The sequence below is a fragment of the Rhinolophus sinicus genome, linkage group LG10, assembly GCF_036562045.2.
Source record: "Rhinolophus sinicus isolate RSC01 linkage group LG10, ASM3656204v1, whole genome shotgun sequence".
Lineage (NCBI taxonomy): Eukaryota > Metazoa > Chordata > Mammalia > Chiroptera > Rhinolophidae > Rhinolophus > Rhinolophus sinicus.
This window is the reverse complement of record NC_133759.1, coordinates 35,198,402-35,216,808: the sequence shown is the minus strand read 5'-3', so window position 1 is coordinate 35,216,808 and position 18,407 is coordinate 35,198,402. Positions and strand designations below refer to the sequence as shown.

Genomic DNA, 18,407 nt, shown 5'->3' with positions numbered 1-18,407 from the left:
CAGACTAGCCAAAACAATTTTTAAAAAGAACAAAGTTGGAGAATTTTACCCAATTTCAAAACTACTAGAAAGCTATAGTAACCATGACAGTGTGGTTGTGATGCAAACATAAGTATATAGATCAGTAGACTTGAGTCCAGAAATAAACCCGTACTTTTATGGTCAATTGTGCCCCAAAGCGCCCGAACCAATCAAGGGGGAAAGAGTGGTCATGTCAATAAATGTAGTAGGACAAGGATGAATTTAGACTCTGACCTCACACCATATGCAAAAAATTAACTCAAAATGGATCACAGACCTAATCTAAGCTGAGCCAAACATAAAACTCTGTGAAAAAAACAAACACATTGGACAAAATTTTCATGACTTTGTATTGGGCAGAGTTCTCATATATGACAATAAAAGTATGATCCACAAAAGAAAAAAATTGATAAAATGGACTTAAAAATTTTAAACTTTTGCACTTCAAATGCCACCATTAAGAAATAAAAAGACAAGCCACAGACTGGGAGAAAATACTTGCAAATCACGAATCTAATCAAGGACTTGTATCCAGAAATATAAAAAAACTCTTACAGGGCCGGCCGGTGGCTCAGTCGGTTAGAGCTCCATGCTCCTAACTCCGAAGGCTGCCAGTTCGATACCCACATGGGCCAGTGGGCTCTCAACCACAAGGTTGCCAGTTCAATCCCTCGAGTCCCACAAGGGATGGTGGGCAGCGCCTCTTGCAACTAAGATTGAACACAGCACCTTGAGCTGAGCTGCCACTGAGCTCTCGGATGGCTCAGTTGGTTGGAGTGCGTCCTCTCAACCACAAGGTTGCTGGTTCAACTCCCATAACTCCCCCTGCAACTAGCAATGGTAACTGGACCTGGAGCTGAACTGCGCCCTCCACAACTAAGACTGAGAGGACAACAACTTGAAGCTGAACGGCACCCTCCACAACTAAGATTGAAAGGACAATAACTTGACTTGGAAACAAAAAAAAAATGTCCTGGAAGTACACACTGTTCCCCAATAAAGTCCTGTTCCCCTTCTCCAATAAAAATCTTAAAAAACAAAAAACAAAACTCTTACAAATCCAATTACAAAATGAGCAAAAGATCTGACTTAGACATTTCAGCAAAGAAGATATACAAATGACTAACATGTACAAGAAAACATGCTCAACATGATTAGGAAGCAGAGAAATGCAAATTAAAACCACAGTGAGATACCACTAACATGGTGAAAAAGACTGACAATACTAAGTGTTAGCAAGGTTGTAGAGAACCTGAAACCCTCAATACGTTGCTTGCGATAATGTAAAATGGTACAATCATTTTGGAAAAAAAATTGGCAATTTCTTAAAACTTGTTAAGACCCAACTCTTATAAGATACCTACTCTTAGGTATCTACCCAAGGGTTATGAAAACATGTCCACACAAAAAGTTGTAAACAAATATTCACAACAGCACTTTTTTTTTATTTCAAGAGTATCATTATTGCATTGCATAAATTTGTAATTACATATTCTTGAACAATACTGATGTGCAGATATGATTATAATGCAACTGTCCATAGAGAGCTAGTGTGTCTCCTCCCTAGTGCTGATAACACATTTTTCTACCTTGCCATCTACCCATCCCCAAACCCCTTTTAATTTATAGTTTATACTATTTGATCCTGGCTTTATTGTTTATACCAGCAACTCGAGTTTATCTTCTTGTAAGCTTGTCCAGTGACTTGTAACACGTTCTTTATTTTACTTTTTTTTTCCTACCTGACCAGTACTAGTTAGATAATCTGCCTGATAGATCCCTGCCATTCCCTAACGTAACTCTGCCATAATCAATTCATTTTTTTGCCTAGTATAATGTTTGTTCCTGCTCCCTTTTGCCTATAAAAGTTTTCATTTTGTACTGCTCCTTGGAGCTCCTTTTTTTCTACTAGTGAATGCTATCAAATATTTTTTATTCCTCTTCACCTTTTTCAAACGCCCTCCCATCCCCCGACCCCCTCAGGCAACCATCAGTTTGTTTTGTTCCAATGAGTCTGTTTTGTTTGTTCATTTGTTTTGTTTTTTTAGATTCCACATATAAGTGAAATCACACAGTATTTGTCTTTCTCTGACTTATTTCATTTAGCATAATAACCTCTAGGTCCATCCATGTTGTCACAAATGGCAACATTTCATTCTTTATTGCTGAGTAATATTCCATTGCACATATATGTACATATACACCACATCTTCTATATCTATTCATCTACTGATGAACACCTAGAGCGCTTCCTTACCTTGACTACTGTAAATAATGCTACAATGAACATTGGGGTACATATATTTTTTTGAATTAGTGTTTGTTTTCTTCAGATTAACATCCAGAAGTGGAACTGCTGGGTCATATGGTAGTTCTCTTTTTAATTTTTTGAGGAATTTCCATACCGTTTTTCCATAGTGGCTGCACCAATTTACAATCCCACCAACAGTGCATAAGGGTTCCCTTTTCTCCACATCCTTGTCAACAGTTGCTGATTTTTTTAATAGCCATTCTGACAGGTGTGAAGTGGTATCTCATTATGATTTTTATTTACATTTCCCTGATGATTATTATATCCATATATTATATTATTTAGCAATAAAAAGGAACGAATCACTCACTAATACACAGTACAATATGACTGAACCTCAACAAATATTATGCTAAGTGAAGAGTCAGCTGCAAAAACTAGAGACAGAAAGCTGATCAGTGATTGGCTAGGACTGGGCAAGAATTCACTGCAAAAAGGCAGGAGGGATCTTTTTGGAGGGAAAGGTTCTGCAACTGGATTGTGGTGATGGTTGCACAACTATAAATGTATTAAAAATCACTGAATTGTATGCTTACAATGATAGATTTTGTGGTTTGTAAATTATACCTCAATAAAATTGCTTTTAAAAATGTCAAGGCCATGGAGAACAAAAAGAAAACAACAACAAAAAACTGAGTAACTGCTCCAGATTAAAAGATTAAAAAAAACAGGACAACTAAAGGCAGCACTTACCCCTGGTTCGGATCCTAGCGCTGGGGGGCAGGGAGAACAGCTATAGAGGGCTTTATTAGGATCATTTGATGAAATCAGATAAGGGCCATGAATAAGAATAATATTGATGAATCAATGTTAAGTTTTCTTATTTTTATTGTTGTACCCTGATTATGAGAGAATATCCTTGCTTTTAGGAAACACACAATGAAGGACTTAAGAGATAAAGGAGGCATAATCTCCAATTTACTATTAAATTTACCCCAATTTACTCTCAAAAACTATGCAAATATGTACCTATGGAGAGAGAATGATAAAGCAAATGGGTAAAATGTAAATAACAGGTGAATCTGGGTAACAATTGGTAAATCTGGGTAACAAACATATGCGAGTTGCTTGTACTATTTTTATACTTTCCTATGAAGTTTGAAATTACCTCAAAATAGTTTAAAAATAAAAAATAACAATAGAGGCAGGAGGAAGTGGGTGGAGGTGTAGACATGACAAGCAAAATTAACAAGCAATTAATTAAGTAATGCAAACCTTAAAGCCTATCGCTTGAAAACAAAACCCAACTGCCCAGCCTATACTCATAAAGATGTGTTAGACTAGATGTTCTAAAATCTTGAGAAGCTCTAAAACATGATGGCTTACTGCCACTTCACTTTTCTTTCCTTCGTTTCTACCACAGGCATGACTTCTAGGCTAGGGGCCAACATAGACCTTTCAGGCTTTAACTGTTCTAGCCAAAGTCACCCAAAAAACTAATTCTCCCCAGTGGCTTATCCCTGGAGCTCAAGTTTAAAGAGTGAAAAGTAGGTTTAAGATCTACAAAGTGGCTTCTCAACTAACACGAGAGCTCCTACAACTAGCAGAGTATCTAACAAAGTAAACACACATTTTTCTGACTGATCATCAAGGGCAGTAGCAAAGGATAAAAACCCTCATAAACCTGCAGGCCAGAGGATGGCAACAACAGCTGCCCTGATTATAAACAATGTCTGCCTGTCTCTTTCCTTCCTTCTCCCTCTTTCCTCCCCTCCCTGGAAATGCTGATCTGTCCCTTTTCTCGAGTTTCCATCTGGCAGTATCTCTCTCCTTTACCCTAATCTCCATTACTGTATCTCTCACAACATACTTCCTACTTCAAAAAATACATTTACTTTTGTGTTTTTCATTTCTCTTTAATTTTAGTCTGTAAGTAAACAGAAAGGTATCTGAAAAAATGTTCACCAATGTTTCTGAATGGTAGGATTGGGGGTGATTTCTTTTTTATAACAAACTTGAACTTTGTATAATTATCTTTTGTTTTAACCACAAAATAAAAATAAAAAGCAATGCATTTTTTAAAAGTTCTTAATTCTAGCAAATCAGTTCATTTTAACCTTTTTTTTTTTTCATTTTAACCTTTTATATTCCCTTACCCTACTTTTGAAAAAAAAAGAAAAATGTTTAAGCAACTTTCCTTGATGAATGATCTTTTATTGTTTTCCCCTATGAGTGGCCCTCTATGAGAAAAAAAGAAAACCCTCCCCACCTACTCTCTCTAGCTTTTCATCCACCCTTCAAGCCATTCCCGGTGACACAGAAAGGAGACACAGAACAGACACAATGGGGCAGAGAACAATGACAGATGGGAAAGCTCTGACAAGGACACAGCTTAGAGAACGAAGCTCTGTACTTTTTTACTCTCTAGTCTCTATTGACCAGTTTCTCACCAGAAAGATGTCTGCATAGCCAGCCAGAGATTCTACTCCCTCTTGAATCCGTGCTCCTCCAGAGTCATTCAGTCCAATCACTGGAGCTCCCACCGTCATGGCTTGGTCCATGATCTGGGACAGCAGAGAAATTTTTAGTGAGACAACTAATCCTGTTATCAAAAACAGCACTTACAAAGCATCACAGTGTTTTCTGGAAAATGTTCTAAGTGCACCTTTTACAACAGGAGTAATACTGGCTTCATTCCCCACGATGATTGAGAACAAGACATTTAAAGGGATAATTAAAGCCCCTCCCCCAACATCCAAGAGCCAAAGCACTTCTCATTAGCAGGGGATAAGACTGCTCATGGCAATCACATCCAGAGCCACAGGCCCAGGCTATACAGTCATATCCCACATAAGGACATTTCAGTCAACAATGGACCAATATATGATAGTGGTCCCGTAAGATTATAATGGAGCTGAAAAATTCCTATTGCTTAGTGACGTCATAAAGTGGTAGCACAACACATAAACTCACGAGTCTGCGATGTAAACAAATCTGTGCTGCCAATCATACTTGTAAAAGTAGAGCACATACAGTACATAATCCTTGATAATGAACAACTATGTCCCTGGTGTATGTATTTACTATACTATACTTTTTATTGTTACTTTAGCATGTACTCTTTCCACTTACTACAAGTTTGCTGTAAAGCAGTATGTTGTTACACCAACAGCAGCCTCATACATCCTGTCCTTGCTGCATCTCTTAATTGCATCATTTTCTCTTGCGCTTAATTTAATCTTGTGTTGTTTTGTACAGTACCATGCTGTGCAGGCTTGTAGCCTAGGAGGAATAGGCTCTACCATACAGCCTCGGTGTGTAGTAGGCTCTAGCATAGAGGCTTGTGTAAGTGTACTCTGAAGTTTGTACAACGAGATCACCTAATGATGCACTTCTCAAAAGTATCTCCGTCATTAAGTGGCATATGACTGTAGTATTTTTCAGCAGCCAGTTCTGTTCCTGGTTATTCTTTTGAAAGAGCTAATAGTCGATAGAGTGGCAAAGAAGTATTTTCATGAACGTAATTGTGGACCCATCTATTAAACTGAGGCCAGGCCCAGGCCTGCTTTTACTACTTCTAATGAGACAGATTTTCCTCAAGGGTCAGTAGTTGACAGCCTAATGAGCAACATTCCTAACAGCCCTTAAAAGTCTACAAAGCACTTTCACTGCCATTATCTCATTTTATGATCAAAACAGAGATAGTAAAAAGAGAAAAATTAGGAGGATTTAAAAGGTAGGTGATTGGCCCAAAGTCTCAGGAATAATACATGAAGGACCATGTCTAGAATCCAGGTGTTCATTACACACAGAGAAGCCCTGCCCAGCTACTAACAATCAACTCTACCTTTAACTCCATAATCCTCCAAATATGATCTACACTTTCATTCATCTCCAGAGCACCTCATCTCTACCAGTGTTTCTTAAATACCACTGTGTAATCCTTGTACTGCTCTTTATCTTTTGGCATCTGGACTCTCCACCTAGACCGTGGCTTCCTTAGCTGGGGTCCTCAGAACCCCAAGGCATCTGTAAATACATTCCAGGGAGTCGATGAACTTGGATGGGAAAAATATTTACATCTTTATTAACTCTAGCTGATCTTTAGCATTTACTTCAGTTATGTACACAGGCAAAAAAAAAAAAACCCACAGAAATGTTAGAATACCTGTGACTTTGTCATTAATAAAAGTCACAAATATCTGTGTCACATTAAAATTGTTGTAAATATCTTGAAATATCATTTTCATTCAGGCCTATCTGAAGTTGTAGCAGTTTAGATCCACTGCTAAATCTTGTTATTTAATACATTAATAAGGAAGCACATATATTACAAATGTGATTTTTTAAAAATATGTTTAATCCTTTGTAGTCCTACGTATTTTATTTTAGTCCCTGTAAAGCGTGAGGGTGCAGACTTCACCAGCCTGCCCAAGGCATCCGTGGTACAAACAAATGTTAAGAACTCCTGCCCTGGACTGAAGACACCTTCAAGTCAGCACCGTACCTGGTACAACTCTACCCCACCCTACACACTCAGCTCAGTGTCTTGTGCCCCCAAAGATACTCAATATACACTACGTGACTGACGAAAAAGCACTGGGTTTGCTATCACTATGAAATACTCACTTTGCAGATCTTTTGGGCATGGGCTCCCGACAGACTGCCTCCAAAAACTGTAAAATCCTAAAAAGAAAACAATTAAATCAACAAATACAGTGACTAGCCAGAGATGAAGAGTCAGTAGGAGGAAACAGAAAATTCATAAAGTTTTTAAAGGATTTTCAGAAGTTTAAAACATTAGAAAAAAATCTGATACATAAATTATTCCATAGAATAGTGAAAATTTCTCAAAGGGAGTTCATGTGTTGTGAAGAGCAAAAGACCCTGTCTTTGCTCTGTAAAAATGACTTGTAGCTCTGAGGAAAGGAAAACTTTTCATGCAGAATTCACCCAAACATCAAATTATATGGATGTCAAACAGTGGGGCACTTCTATTACTAGGAAACATTTGCGGTTAAGGAAGGTGAAAAAAGTGAATCAGAGCCCTCACTGCTTCCTCTTGCTTATAGCTTTTCATTACCTTCTGATGTAAAGGGCTTCTTGTAGGAATGCCTTCCTTTCTAAAACTCCCTCAAAAAGACAGTGGGAAATTAAAAAGAGATTCAGCATGAGGGCACAAAAGGAAAACAGCAGCAGAAGAGATACTGAACAAATCCGAGGAGAAATGAAAGCATAAGCAGAATATAACTTAGAGGGACCACACAGAAGCCTATATACCTGCAGCAAGAGTAACCACAAGGAGGGGACAATTCAGGAACCCTGGAAAGTGGGGGTAAAAAAAAAGGGAAAAAAAATTCCAACCGAAAGTCTGTGTCAGAAGCAATTCGACCCCAGAGGGCCTCTCCTTCACCGTGAGAGAAAGGTTTATTCTCTAAAAGAAAACTTAAACCAGAGGGGTTCTGGACTCACAATCACCAGCCAAAAAAGAAGGCAAAAGTGAAGCTGAAAACAGGTGGGATTAGGAGCCTATATACTGAATGATGAGCCAACTCTGGCTCTTTCTTTCCCTTACTCTCCTCCTGCCAAAACACACCTATTAGCAGGTCTTGCTGCTTCTCTGGAAAAACAGAAGCTCCCCAGAAAAAAGGCCTACAGATATTAACATTTTGGACAGCACTACCAAAAACGCTGGCTCATCACTCCCACCCTCAGTATCCTCCGGGGCCAATTTCAAATGCCTCATTTTCCCTAAAGCTTTTCTCAACCCTGGATGGGATCTGCCCTTGTCCTGAGCCCACAGTAGCTGCCCGGAAACTCTCTAGCCCTATCTGTACTGTAGTCACTCCTGTTCTTCCCCATTCTATCTACAAAATGATTAGCGTGTTCAGGGTTCAGGGCAAGAACGGTCCCAGTTATCTCCACCTCCTCCGTAGGTCCACCTTACCTCATAGGCATAAGAAGTTCTCAAAAAGTATCAATTCAATGAATTGTTGTATCTCCTTCATAGGAGAACACTGCATCCAGAAAGCACAACTTTCTGTTCTAGTTACCTTATTAACGGTTCCTTCTGTATAAATTTTTGCCTAGCTCTCAAAAACTACAAAAAAACCCAATGATGATGCCTTCCAGTTAAGCATTTGGCAGACCCACTTATCAGAGTTTTAAAACATTTCAAAGGTAATTCCATTGGCAAATGAGTAGTATCTAAATAAAATCAATTTAAAATTAGCCAAGCATAATTATTTTAATATCAAACCCAGAAAACATTTTAGGTTCCCCAACAAGCTCTATAACTTTAGGTCTGTTAAAGGAACTAAATACTTAGAATTATACACATATTTCTACCTCTCAGGAGGGGAAAAGGAAAATCAAACCCAAAATGGCATACAGGTTCTTTGTGTTCCTTTTCTATTGCTGCTGTAACAAATTACCACAAATTCAGTAGCTTGAAACAACACAAATTTATTACCTTATAGTTCTGCAATTTAAAAGTCCTACATGGGTCTACTGAGCTAAAAACAAGGTTAGCAAGGCTGGGCTCTTTTCTGGAGGCTCCAGGGGAGAATTTGTTTTCTTGCCTTTTCCAGCTTTTCGAGACCATCTGCATTCCTTGGCTCGTGACCCCCCCTCTATCCCCTAAGCCAGCAACAGCAGGTCATGCCCTTGGCACATCCGTCAGTCTGACCTCCTCCTCTGCCTCTCTCTTCCGCTTTTAAGGATACTTGTGATTACATTGGACCCACCTGAATAACCCAGGCTACTCTAGTAGCTGATTAGCAACATTAGTTCCATCTGAAAGCTTAATTTCCCTTTGCCATGTAAGATGACATAGTCACAGGTTTCAAGGATTAGGACTTGGATATCTTTAGGGGGCCATTATTCTGCCTACTGCATTCTCCTATGGTCTCTGTATAAAGAAACTGTTTTGATACAGCCTGATAAAACTTGTTTGAACACTTTCATGAAAGCCCCAAACACAGGGGCCTATGGTTCTGAGAGTCAAGGTCCCTCCACCCAGGCTATATCGAGGTCTTTCAGGTCCACACACACTGCTCAGGACACAGCTGCCCTCAAGGCACATATCCAACCTGCCAAGAGGAATCTCACTCACTCAGACTAAATCCCTGATTCCTGGGACTTACATGACTACTGCCCTGTGATTTTCCTTCAAAGAGACCAAAGATTCTTTCTCCCTCAGAAAAAACACATAGTATAATACTGTGGACATATCCACTGAAAAATAGTAAGTAAATCCCTCCTCTGCCCCAAACTACATGCAAATTTTCATACCCCAAGACTGGTTTTTTTCTCACATATTTTGCTCCTGGCTCTGCCCTCAAAGAAAATTCCACCTGTTGGGAGTTAAGAAATACCTGACTGAAGACATAAACCAATCTTCCATTGATTCGGCCCCGTCCAGTGACCACACTGTCTCCAGGAAACTACCAGAAAAATAAAAAATAAAGGTTAAAAAACACAAACACTCCTTTTAACGAATTTAGCAATTATGCCCCAATAAAAGAAACCCCCCCCAAAAAAGCACCACCCCAAATTCCTTAAAATTCAGTATGAATTAGGAACCTGAAAGAATCTTTCCTTTCCCACTCAGTTCTGCAACAGCAAGCACTGGGCTACTGTTTCATCAACAGAAATGAGGGGCATTGGCGTCTCAGGCCTCATCCTCCTTCCTAAAAGCAGAATAATTGAGACACTAGCCGAGGGCTGTTACTACCAAACACTCACAGGAAGAAGGACATATCAGGAAACATGGCAACTTCTACAAAGATCCACACTCCACCCTCAAACCTTAAAGAAGCAAAGCCATCATCATTTTGCTTGAAATCCTGGTAATCACTCTGTGGACCATAATGGCTCAAGTGGAGCCAGCTGGTTTGGTGCCAACTTTACAAATCTTTGGTCACAAACAGCATTTATGCAGAAGAGCACTGACCAAAAGCGAGTCCAAAGAACTCTGTGCACTGATGGAGAACACCCAGTTGAAGGAAGAAGCGTCAGTGACTCTGACCTCAAAAACGCCAAAGCATAAACTTAAAGTTATCAAAAGAGGCAAGTAAGTGGTCAGCCTTAGAGGTCAATGGTGCTTAGACCAGAATGAAACTAAAAGACATTGTGGGGACAGAGTCCCAGAGAGCAGTTTCCAGGCGCTCAGCCTCACGTGGAAACCTGTTGGCTCAGGTAGTAGATGGCCATCAGCTGTAACCAGTTAGCCATTGGCCACTGATATAACTGCTGTGGCTGAGCCAGCAAGCAGGGACTGCAGTTAGCAGGTGGGGGTTGGTTGGTTGGCGAGCAGAGCAGAGCAGAGCAGCGCTGCGGACGGAAGGTTGCGGATCGTGAGGCTCCTGCTTCCTGTGTCTCCAACCAGCCGCCAGTGACAATATAGTGGAATGACTCCCCTACCTATGGCTCCATGGGTGTTCCTTTTTGGCCTCACCATATCCTGCATTCTTATGCTGGGAGCGGGACCAGAGACCCTGCATGACAGATATTTTCACCTTTCCTTCCAAGTTTGTTATCCTATAGCTGCAAAAACTATGAACCCACAACTGGAGCCCTGGGAACTGGGCCACAGTCCCACTGCACAAGGTATGAGCAGTCCACTTACATTCCTTCATCCGCAGACAAAGGTAAGTGGAGGAGCCCGGAGGCCACAGTAGTGCTTCTCCAGAGACACTTCTGCATTCCAGGGCCCCAAACTTGAAAAATTTTCAATGTATCCTGAGGTCCAGAAGGATTTCATTAGTCTAGTGGGTAGGCCAGCAGGGACACAGCTGGAAAGTCCAACTTGGAGGCTCACACCACCATTGTGAATAGATACCTTATTCTTATCAGCAGCCATTCCAAAATCTGAACATCTGTGTTCCACAAACATGTCGCTCTCAACAAAACTGCCAGGGTCCAGCAAGAGACTTATCCGCTCTCTGGCTGTTAGCTTCCCCTAAAATACAACAAAAATCATTTAGTGATGTCATCATAGACAAAGTCAGTAGCAAGGAGTGCTCACAGGAGGATTAGGACAGGTTTTGTGCCTTCACCCCTTGAGAAAGCCTCTATTCCATCAACCTTCCCAGTTAGGAAATCAGAATAGATAGGGTACTTCAAGAGCCACCAACAGTGGAAGGCATATAAGGGAATGGAAGGAGGAAATGGTGGAGAAGTGGGGGTAAGGAGAGCCTGACCCTGGAACAAGATTAGTTCCACAAACATTTACTAGAGACCTAAGGAGCAGAAAACAGAATGGAGAAGCAGGAGGTGGAAAACTGAAGCAGGATTAGTGAAGGGTCTGAGACTACACCCCCAGATTCATAGGTTTCTTCTTGGGAACCCCACAGAAACTCATTATCACTAGGGTCCAGCCCCAACGACACTTCTAAGACTATTTCTTGGTTCTTCTCCTGCCTCCTCCATGGGTTTCTCCTACTAACCTACAATGAGGGCCCTGTTGAGGGATTCTACTCCTGCCAGTGATGTTATGATACAGAGACAACCCTACAGCAGGGAGTGGCTGAGAAGAAAAGGAGTGGGACAGAGAGTGATAAAGAACTCATCTTGAGAAGAGTGAAAAAACGCATTGTAGAGGGGGTGAGGTTGGAGCCTTCAATCTATCAAGAGCCGCCATCGCTTGGGTCCCCAAGCCCTCAGACCAAGCCAAATACCCAAGCCCACGGTACCCCCTCCCTATCAAAAAACACCTCAAATTGGCTATATTTTTCCCCGAAGAAAGTAGCCAAAGCTGGTGAGGTCATGTTAAAACAAACAGGCTATATTATAGACTGTTGTGTAAAGTAGAATAAGCTTTCAGGAAAGCAATTTGGAGATACACACAGGGTGCCAAAAAATGTATACCCATTTTAAGAAAGGAAAATTGTATTAAAATTGTAGTACTCAATATAGTCGTATATATCGATATATATACATCAATAACAAAGATGAATACAAGTCATGTTTGACTTCTGCAATTATAAGAGGTGCTCAAAGTGGTTACCATCAGCGTCCAGACACTTCTGATTACGGTGAACTACTGCTTAAGCAATGTTGACCAAAGTGTCCACCTGTATACATTTTTTTGGCACCCCCGTAGAAAGGTCAGACAATTAAGTTCACAAACTTAAAAGTTCACGAACTTAATTGTCTGACTATATATATATATATATATATATATATATATATACACACACACACACATATATGTATATATATATACACACACATACTGGGGGTGCCAAAAAAATGTATATACATGACTTGTATTCATCTTTTGTTATCGTTATAGAGTATTACAATTTTAATAGTTTTCGCCTTTCTTAAAATGTGCATACATTTTTTTGGCTCTCTCTCTCTCTCATATATATATATATATATATATATATATATATATATATATATATATATATTACAGTGTGTTAAAATACTCGTATCTTTTGACCCAGTATGACCCAGTAGTTCCATTTCTGGGAATCTATCCTAGGAAAGTAGTCCAAAAATTGTTTATAACGGGGGGAGGAGTGGGGGTTTACATCACTCCTGACTCACCTCCTGCCTTAGCCTGCTTCAGCAAAACAGCTTCTGGAGGCTGCATATAAACCTAGTAGGATCTGCCTACTGGGTTGTGGGAGGTGATGTTCCAGGAGGAGCAACTTGCCCCAACAGAAAGTGCAGGGGAGCACTGACTGGCCTTTCCAGAGGATGATCTCAAGTTTCCCTCATCCCAGACAGAGCCATCCAGGAGAGAGATGGAAGGCACTCCTGGCACCACACACGAGCTACCAAATTTATGTCATTCCCAAATGTCAAAAAGGAACTGTCACCTTCAGGCCCTTGTCAAATGGGAATTTACATTATCTAAATCAAAACTCAATTTAGACTCAAAGAGCTGGTTCAAATCTCCTCATTGAAGACACCAGCCCTCAACCCTAGTCACTTCCCATACTTGTGAGTGTGCTCAGTGCCTTTCACCTCTAAATTTCACTCCTGCACTGTCCAGGTTGGTTATTTAACGCATCCAGCAAATGGGTACCACACACGTGTCAGAGATGAAGTACGCGGGTCTAGTTCCAAGTCCCAGGTAACGAGCTGAGCTTCAGTTTCCTCTGCTGCTAAATGGCCAATCCAGTATATCTCGGAAAGACAGCTGCAATTCTCCAGTCAACATCCAGTGGTGGGTGGCAGCACCTCAGCTGCTCACTCCAGGCAAACATCTAAAGTAACCTGATGGGGTGGCCGGTTAGCTCAGTTGGTTAGAGCATTGTGCTAATAACACCAAGATTGGTGTTCGTAAATAAATAAATAAAATAAAGTAAGCTGAGCACTCCCAGAAAAAACACCTGCTTCCAATGCGTGCCTTTCCCACCCAGCAAGTTGATGCACGCTGAGACCGTAAAGGGGTTCAGCTGGGGTGTTAGGGGCAAAGGTTCCACAAATTCCCTGCAAGCACCACACACCCTACCCCAGACTGATGTGAGAGTTTGCCTATGTTATTTCCCCTGCCAAATGCCTTGATTTTACTGCTTCTATAATAGAGCAAGAACTAGTCTTTCATGGAGCATGAGCATAAGCAGAATTTTTTAAAAAATTAAGCGCCTATCATTGCTTCACTATCTTTATTCTAATATGATTGTGAGGGGAGAATTAATTACTATCTTCTGTTTAGAATTGACTCCTAAAGATTAGTAACTTGTCCAAAAGTTTATAGCTGTTAAGTGGTGAGCCGGAAGTGGCGAGCCGGTTAGAGCCCAGCCAGGTTCATCTAAAATTCCAAAGGAAAAGTATAAAGTGACAAAGCACAATGGTGCTTATCTTCTTCTTACTGGCCTCTTAGTGGAAGGTAAAAAGTTCTCAAGGTGAACCTTCTCGTCCCCGCCCCTCCCCAGCTTCGCGCGGATTGGCTGAGAGGCCTTCGGAGCTGCGAGCCAGGCACGTTGTGATAGGTCGCGAACGCCAAGGCAGGATGGCCTCGGTCCCTTCCGGACTTACTCGCTTATGCTGCGCTTCAATGCGGCGCTGGCCCCCGCCCAGCAGCGCGGCACGGCGCTTGTTCTCGATGCGCTCGTTAATGGAGACTGGCTGGCTGCACAGGCTGCGGACCGCAACGCGGAGACCGCTCACCACAACGCCGAGCCTTGCTCCAGCCGCTGCCACGCGCATTGCCGCCGCCATTTTTTGTTCTGCCGGCGCGCCCCCAGCCAAAGCACCTGAGTACGCATGTGCGTCTGTCGTGACTACAGTTGGGGCTGCGCCTGCGCAGTGTGGACTGGATGTAGGGAGCTGTGGTCTGGAATGCCGAGCGAGCTTGTGAGGCCGCCCTAGAGCGTCATCCGAAGAATGGGACTGGTTCTCCAATCTTGTGCTTCCTGGCTACACAGAAGGTGATCTTAGTGTTTGCTCTTCCCTGGCTACGTAGACCTCTAGTTTCCTCATCACACTTCCTTCAGAAAATGAGTAAATAATGAGTTAACCAACATTTATTGAACACTGGACAGGGTGTGGTTTGGCTTATTATCCTGATTTCACAGATGAGGTAAATGAAACAGAGGTAGAGTGATTTGATGAAGACTAAAGTGGAGTCAGGATTCAAACACAGAGACAGACCATGTGCCACCTAGTATTGAGCTCTTAACCTCTAGTGAATGATTCTCGAGTGTGTGGGCCCAGCAGCTTCAGCATCACTTGGGAGCGAGTTGGAAATGCAGGCTTCCAAATTCTCAGACTCCATGCCAGACCTACTGAATCAGAAATTCGGGGGGTTGCAGCCAACAATCTGTCTCAATACATGACCTAGATGATTTTGATGATTTCTACAGTTTGACAATGACTGCTCTTGGATTTAGAACTGAACTGTTGGGAGCTTGTCGATATATTTCCCCAACAAACTGGCAGGTCTTCAAGGCAAAGAACACGATGTGTGTTTCACATCCTTAGCCACAGAAACTGCTAAGGTTGATCATTAACCTCTAACAGCTCCAGCTCACAGCCAGGACCTTCATAAAGTCCAAACTCTGGCCCAAGACTTTAATGTTAATGCCATTCAATTCAGCAAGCATTTTTGAGCACCTACTGCATGCCAGGAACTAACCACCAGTACTTATGCTTCCTGGAGTAGGAATTGTTCACCTAGGTGTTCAGGAAAGCTGAGTGTCCAAGGCCTTAAGTCATGTGGCTGAACAAAATCATGTGTCTGACTCCATAGTGAGTGCTCTTGGCCCTGCATTTGGGTCCCTACCTTAAGGACAAAAGACTAACTAGCCTGGAAGCACAGGGGAGAATTTCAGCAAGTCTCGATGTGTCAAGGAGAATATCTCTGAGAAGGTAACTGCATGCCAAGGTACACAAGCAGTGTGAGGAAAGGCCTGGCATGTTCAGATTCTCTCTCTCTCTCTCTCTCTCTCTCTCTCACACACACACACACACACACACACACAAACAGTTGTGTCCCCAGTTTTGGCCAGAAATTGTGGTAAATGAGACTGGAACAGATAATGGAGTTAGATTATGAAGAATTTTACCATGTTCAGAAATTGGGACTTGATTTGGGCTCGGGACGCTTTTGTCCTAAAGTGCTTTGTAGAGCCTCTCCTATGGCACATCTCACACCATGTTAAGATTGTTTAGCTCTCTCCCAGCTAGATTTCCAAGCCAGAGGGCAAGGAGCATGGCTGGCTTACTCACCAGTGTGGCTCCTGCACCTGGAACAAGGCCCAACACATAGGAGGCCTTCAGAATGTATTTGTGGAATTGATTTGAGCTAGAAAATAGGCATTTGCATGTGGCTCTGGAGATTTTCTCCTACACCTATACATCCATCCAGGTTCTGCTTGGGTATCATCTCTCAAGGCAGTCTACCCTCAGCCTCCGTCTGCCTGGATTAGGGTAAGTATTGGTCACTCAGGGAAGCACAGATTTTTTTCTTATTTAACTTTGAATAACCAGTGTTTAGCAGAAAGCCCAACACAAGACTATTAAACTGCACCTAAGTGCTTCCTCCAGGTAGTTCGCTCTCCTTCCCCTTCTTTTTCCCCCTCTTTCCATTCTTCCTTCTCATTGTCCTAGGGCTTCACCTATGGGTACTCCATACATTGTTCTATAGATATATAATTTTATTCCTCCCACCTCAGATGCAAGTCCCAGCCTTGGGGTGGGGGTAGGAGGTAGGAGGAAAATTGAACTGTCCAGTAATTGCTCTCTAGAATCTAAGCATGCTCTAGGCCGTTTTGCTGTTTGTAGTCCCCCTTGCTGGGTTGCTATGTTTAAGTTATTTCTCCATTTTGAGACAGCAGTCATTCTGATCTGGGAATTGTATGCTAGTCAGTGACCATTGCCAGAAAGAATGGCTGCAATAGAAGGAAGGAGTAAATTTGGAAGATGTCACACATATTTGGAAGAGTATGTTAGTCTGGGTCTTCTGAGAAGCTGCCAAGAAGGCAATTAAAAATACAAGAAATCAATTAGGGGAACCACCTGGGAGAGGCTGGGAGAGCAGAGATTACAATGCAAATCTAACCCCCAGTATTATGTTACCATAATTCAACTCACCTCCAATCTCTGCCTCCATCTTCAGATGGCCTTCTTCCTTGTGTGTCTCCATGTCTGTGATCTACCTCCCCTTTGTCTTGTTAGGACAGCAGTCTTTGGATTTAGGGTCCACCCTAAAGCCAGGATGATCTCATCTGGAGATCATTAATTTGATTACCATCTGCAAGACTCTATCCAAATAAGGTCACATTCATAAGTACCGGGAGTTAGGGCTTGGACATATCTTTTGGGGGGACACAATTCACTACATTATACGAGGTCATGGTAGATTCTTGCTGCTCCTTGCTGTTCTCAACTCTATCTCTGCATGTCCAAATCTCATGCATCCAATTCCAAACACAATTTCTTCCACAAATAATTTCCACAATTTCACATTATAAGCAACCTCTCCTTTCTTTAAACTTGCATCTGATTTTTGTTCCTAATTTATAGCTTTTATCAATGTCTACCTTTTATTGGGGCTGTCTATGTAAGGGAGTCTTACGCTTTCTTTGGTTAACCTGGGTTGCAGAAAGTACTACCCAAGCGTCTCATAAAAAGCAGACCACTTTTGATTTGTTGGTCTGGCTAGAACCATTTATGTTGCTCCTGCCACCACTGAACATGCTGCCCTAGCCTCTCTACCCTAAAGGTCCCTGTCTTTCTCAGCCAAAATGAGAACCTTAATGATTCTTAGTGATTCTTCTTCCCTAACCAGTTCCCTGTCTTCCTACCTCTTAGCTTCTTCTTTTCCCCAGACCTCTGCTCAGCAACCTGCTCCTTCTCTACTTCCCCCTCCCAATTTCCCACCTTGTTCAGCCCTGTGAAGCACAATTCCCCTACTCAGACCACCAGTTGCCTCCCTATTCTCTCCTCCACCAGTTTAGTCCTTCACTTGAAGCTTTCTCCTACCTTATCCACCTGGCCCACTAGATACCCTTAACTTTCTCCAATAACATTCCCTTCACCTTCTTGCTTTTCCTGATGGCATTAGTTCCCTCACTTCTAATACCCAACATGCTTTGCATCCCACAAAATTATTGCATTCTTCTTTTATCTTCCCTAGTTTGTCCCTACCTCTATGCGTACATGCTTGATATGTTGCATTAAAATGATTTATTCAGATTTTGCTGACCTCACTCTTCCCACCCACATTACACTCCAATTCTGTTTGTACTTATACCAGATGATGGGTTTGGGATGTATGTGATCAAAATTGTGATATACTGGGTATCCCTAGCTGGACTGGTAGAAGATATGAATAAGGTATGAATTTGGAGAAAGAGACTTTGAGCTCACAAGAAGTTCCAGTATTGCCTTCTGAATATACTGATTCTACCACCCTTGAGAATGCCCTTTCCCATTTCAACCAAAAGAGCCTTAGTGATTCTCTCCATTTCTGGATACTAGGTTGCATTTAAGCTAAAATACAGGCATAATATAAGAAATACTCTTTCTTTTTTCCTTATCCCCCCTCTTCCAACAGCTTAGAAAATTCTAAGACAAACATCATGATACTAGATTAAGAAATGTTTCTTTTTAATTAGTAGCTTCTCTTCTGTTCAAAAAAATTTCTGCTACAATTCTAAAAAAGGCTATATGA

The 18,407-nt window shown here is 41.6% G+C and overlaps 1 protein-coding gene across 1 annotated transcript in view; it reads right to left on the bottom strand.

The window, feature by feature from the left end:
- The window catches only part of PCCB (propionyl-CoA carboxylase subunit beta), a 56,809-nt gene extending 42,232 nt beyond the window's left edge, over positions 1-14,577 (bottom strand). The window contains exons 1-5 of the mRNA XM_019747974.2: positions 14,270-14,577; positions 11,115-11,234; positions 9,649-9,717; positions 6,902-6,958; positions 4,723-4,836 (exon numbers count right to left, since the gene is read on the bottom strand). Coding sequence (XP_019603533.2) covers positions 4,723-4,836; positions 6,902-6,958; positions 9,649-9,717; positions 11,115-11,234; positions 14,270-14,452 — 543 coding nt within the window. The 5' untranslated portion in view covers positions 14,453-14,577. The remainder of the gene's footprint in view (positions 1-4,722; positions 4,837-6,901; positions 6,959-9,648; positions 9,718-11,114; positions 11,235-14,269) is intronic.
- Positions 14,578-18,407: the final 3,830 nt, after the last annotated feature.